The sequence below is a fragment of the Cucumis melo genome, chromosome 4 (genome assembly GCF_025177605.1).
Source record: "Cucumis melo cultivar AY chromosome 4, USDA_Cmelo_AY_1.0, whole genome shotgun sequence".
Taxonomy (NCBI): domain Eukaryota; kingdom Viridiplantae; phylum Streptophyta; class Magnoliopsida; order Cucurbitales; family Cucurbitaceae; genus Cucumis; species Cucumis melo.
The window spans coordinates 29,104,482-29,108,713 of record NC_066860.1 but is presented as its reverse complement, the minus strand read 5'-3'; the positions used below and the strand labels follow the sequence as shown (position 1 = coordinate 29,108,713).

Sequence of the window (4,232 nt, the reverse complement as noted above, 5' to 3'; positions counted from 1 at the left end):
TTAAAAGTTTGAAAAGTAAAGTGACGATTTTAAAGGGTTTCTTTTAGTAAAGGATTAGAATAGACATTTAAAGTTTAAGGAAAGAAGAGAGATTTAAATCATCTTTGAAACCATACCTAACAGATCAAATTACCAATTTGGCTCTTTAATTGGTTTCAATCAATCTCCATAATTTCAATTTTTTTTGTAAATAATCTTTCTACCATTCAAGTTCCATTTAAAATTGATCTCCTTGTTAGGTCCCATTTGATAATGACTATTTTTGTTTTTGAGAAATGATAATGATTCTTCCAATTTAAAATTTGTAATTTATAGAGAAGAAAAACACAAAAACTTAGAAGAGAAGTAATGTTATTAAGTTAAATTTCAAAATTGAAAAGATATAGGAATGAAATAGTTTGATTTAAGTGTAAAAAAAGAAGAAGAAAAAGAATAAAAAGAAGTAATAAACAAAACTTGGAAAAGAGAATAAAGGGGAAAGGAAGAAAGAAAAGAAAGTGCAATAAAAGCGGTCCAAGTTGACAAATTTTTATTTTGTAAAGAAATGGTTTTTACACTCAAAACACAAAACAACAGTCAAATTATGGGAGACCAAAATTCAGTGAGTCAACTCGGTCCTTATTCCCCCGAGTCTTAAATTCCCATAACCCGCTCAATTATTTCTCTCTTCCACCCCCTCCCTTTTCTTTTCTCTTTTTTTATTTTTTTATTTTATTTTATTTTATTTTTAACCTATGAAACTAATAATCAAAATAAAAATCCCACTCTTTTAAAAATATTTTTTTAGTTTTATATTTTATTTAAACATAAACATACACAAAGATGTAACCCTAAATGGACCCCACCTTTCTCAAACTTAACCATAGTTAAAGTTCAAAAAACATAAAAGAAAATTAAAACTTAACTTGGGTTTACAAGCACCACCCACCACAATACCCAACCCCTCATTTTATTTTCTTTTCCCTTTCAAATTTTTCAAATTTTTATTTATCTTTTCCTTCTAAAATTAACATTATTATTATTATTATTATTATTATTATTATTATTATTATCAACAGTCATCACTGCTCATCATCATCTCCTTTTTTCCTCTTCTTCTTCATCTTTCTTCTTCTTTTTCTGTCTCTCCTTTTTCTGGTTTCTCAATTTTCAAACCCTTCTCTTCTCTAATTTCCTTTTTCCTACCCAATTTTCTCCAGAAACAAACGCAATTTCACTTGGGGTTTTCAACTTATACCAATTTTCATTTTCATTTTCAATTCTTTTTTGTAAAGGGTTTTTAGTGAGACCCTTTTAAGAGGTTGTTTTTTTCTCTGTTTTTGATTTTGTTTATTTTTATTCTATTTTTATTCTATTTTTTTCTTTTGTTTTTAACTTTTTTTTTAGTTACCCTAAATGTTTGAGCTATGGACTTGACTCCTGCAATTTCCACCGCCGCCCCCACCATTTCCACCGGTGGAGGAGCTGTGAAATCCCCTGAATTAGACTCCGAAACACCCATCAAAATCCAGCCCACCACCAAATCTCTCCCCTTCACCAACGGCGTCCTCAAGCGCCACCACCACATCGCGCCGCCGCCTCCTCAGGTGGTTTACAAAGAATGCCTCAAAAATCACGCCGCCAGTTTAGGCGGCCACGCTCTAGACGGCTGCGGAGAGTTCATGCCATCCCCAACCGCCACCGCCACGGATCCCACCTCCCTCAAATGCGCCGCTTGCGGCTGCCACCGGAATTTCCACCGTCGTGAACCGGATGACCCAATCGCTACTCCGACGACAACCCATGTCATTGAGTACCAACCACATCACCGTCACCACCCTCCGCCTCCGCCTACGGCGGCGGCGGCCCACCGGAGTCCGAGTTCCGCATCTCCTCCGCCGATCTCCTCCTCGTACTACCCTTCCGCACCCCACATGCTTCTAGCCCTCTCCGGTGTGCTGCCGGAGAACGCTGGGAGCGGCGGTGGATTCCACCACTCGATTATGACTCCGAGCCCCAATTCGAGAAAGCGATTCAGAACGAAATTCACTCAAAATCAGAAGGAGAGAATGTACGAATTTGCGGAGAAAGTAGGATGGAAGATTCAGAAGCGAGACGAGGATATGATTCAAGAATTCTGCAGCGACGTCGGAGTTGACAGAGGGGTTCTCAAAGTTTGGATGCATAACAACAAAAACACCCTCGGGAAAAAAGACGGCAGCCGGAATATGAACGGTAGCGGTGGCGAAGGAGACGGCGACGATAAAATTAACGGCGGTGGCGAACCACACGCCACCGCAAATGGGTCGTCTTCATCCTCTTGATCTGAATAAATTGTTCGATGCGATGTTAGAGAGAAAATCAGAGATAGAAGAGTAAGCTCTTTTTTAATTTTATTTTCTTTTATTTTTTGCTCTCTCTTCTTGAAATTTTAAGTTCATTTTCTAATTACATTTCAATATCTAAATTTCCCACTCCAAAATATTTTATAATTTTGTTTTTAATTAAATTAACGAGAAGAACACCTTCATAATATATGCTCAGAACTTAACTTAAGGAATAATAATATACATGTAGTTCATCATCTTCGTCAATAATCCATCTAATTACTTTAATTAAATTTCTTAATCATTTTCCTCCTGTTGCTTAATCCCATTAATCTTAGTAATTAAACAAGAACATCTTCTGGAAATCCTAAATAGTATTACCAAACAAGTTCTTTTCTTTTTCTTTAATGTTATTAATTGTTATGAATCTGATTTAGAGAGAGGAGAGAGAGAGATATTTCTTACCTTCTGTCTGAGAGAAAGCAGCAGAAAGTGTTTTTGTTCCTTTAGATTATTCTACACTATCCCTAATATTTGAACACTGTATTTTTTATTATTATTATTAAAAAGAATGAATTATTGTAGAAAACATTAATGAAATAATCCATATGATTAAGAGAGAATATTTAAACGTTTAACAAAAATAATAAAGAAAAATATGGTAATATATTAACAAAAGTGTGGGAATCCCTTCAGTGCTTTTTAATATTCTTCAAAGTGCAAACAAACAAACAAAAGCATAGCAATCTTTGTTCTTGTTTCTTAGCTTTTGGGGTTTCTATGTAAAATTAAATCATGAGAAAAATATCATCAATTAAAATGCAGAAGGAAATCCCTGACATTTTTAACAATTATTATTTATGGAATCCATATATCTGGTCCAGAGTTATAATATAATTTTAGATTAAGAAATAAATCAATCATTAGGGTTTTAGATTTTACTTTTCTTTTTTAATGTTTGCATGTGGCAATTAGGGAATTTGTTAAATGAACTTCCCTTTTAAGGTAAGCTTAGATACTATATTTTATTTGTGTATTGTTTGATTGAATATATAATAGTGATGATGGGAGTTGTACTTTCAAATGTCTTGTCTATTGATTTGCATTACCACTTTTAAGCTTTGTTTAATCTTTTCATTATTAAATAATTAACATTGAGTCATCCCTAATCTTTGTCTTTTTTCTTTATGATTGTTATTATTATTTTTTTTTTAGAAAAAGGGTTTTTGAAAAAGGGCCCAGTTTTTGTAACTTAAAGTAGAAGAAGTCTATCTTGCATTTGAATTTGGTGTGTACAAGGTTTATTGTTTACAAGATATGCCTTAATAAGTTAATATTATATGTTATTTAATTGAATATCTTATTTTAAATTCTTGTTTTAATTAGTTTCTTGGTTATTTTTATTTTGTGGTCATTTTCTAGCTTATGGGGCTTCAATAATCATTATGTCAACGTATTAATGGTAATTGTCCTATACTATAATACGTACCCTTTTCTTCAAATCAGGGTTTATTGGATAACATATTAATGAACATGGAATGTTAAATAATTGAATCAACAATTGACCAAAACATAATAGGAATTATGGAAATGTTCTTTTTTCTTTCTTAGTGTTACGGATTTCAACAAGTATTTTCCAATTGTGGGAGGACTATAATTAAATGATAAACATACAAAAAAAAAAAAAAAAAAAAAAAACTACTGTTCTCTTTTAAACATGTGCTTTGTGAATTCTCTTCCAACTTAATTACTATGAGACATACATTACTAGTTGATTGGTGGGTTCACTTTTTCATTTTTTTATCTTTTGCTATAAGATATCTATATCAATCGACAGATGTTGGTTTGTTCAATTTTAGTCGTTTGAATCGATTTTCGATGAATTTGTATATGTTCATAACATATTAGTACTTTGGGTTATTACAA

At 32.6% G+C, this 4,232-nt stretch overlaps 1 protein-coding gene across 1 annotated transcript; it reads left to right on the top strand.

Moving 5' to 3' along the window:
• Window positions 1–515: 515 nt before the first annotated feature.
• On the top strand, window positions 516–2,461 carry LOC103487005 (zinc-finger homeodomain protein 9-like). Its single transcript, XM_008445192.3, has one exon. The coding sequence runs from the start codon at window positions 1,407–1,409 to the stop codon at window positions 2,301–2,303; it is 897 nt and encodes a 298-aa protein (XP_008443414.1). The 5' UTR covers window positions 516–1,406; the 3' UTR covers window positions 2,304–2,461.
• Window positions 2,462–4,232: the final 1,771 nt, after the last annotated feature.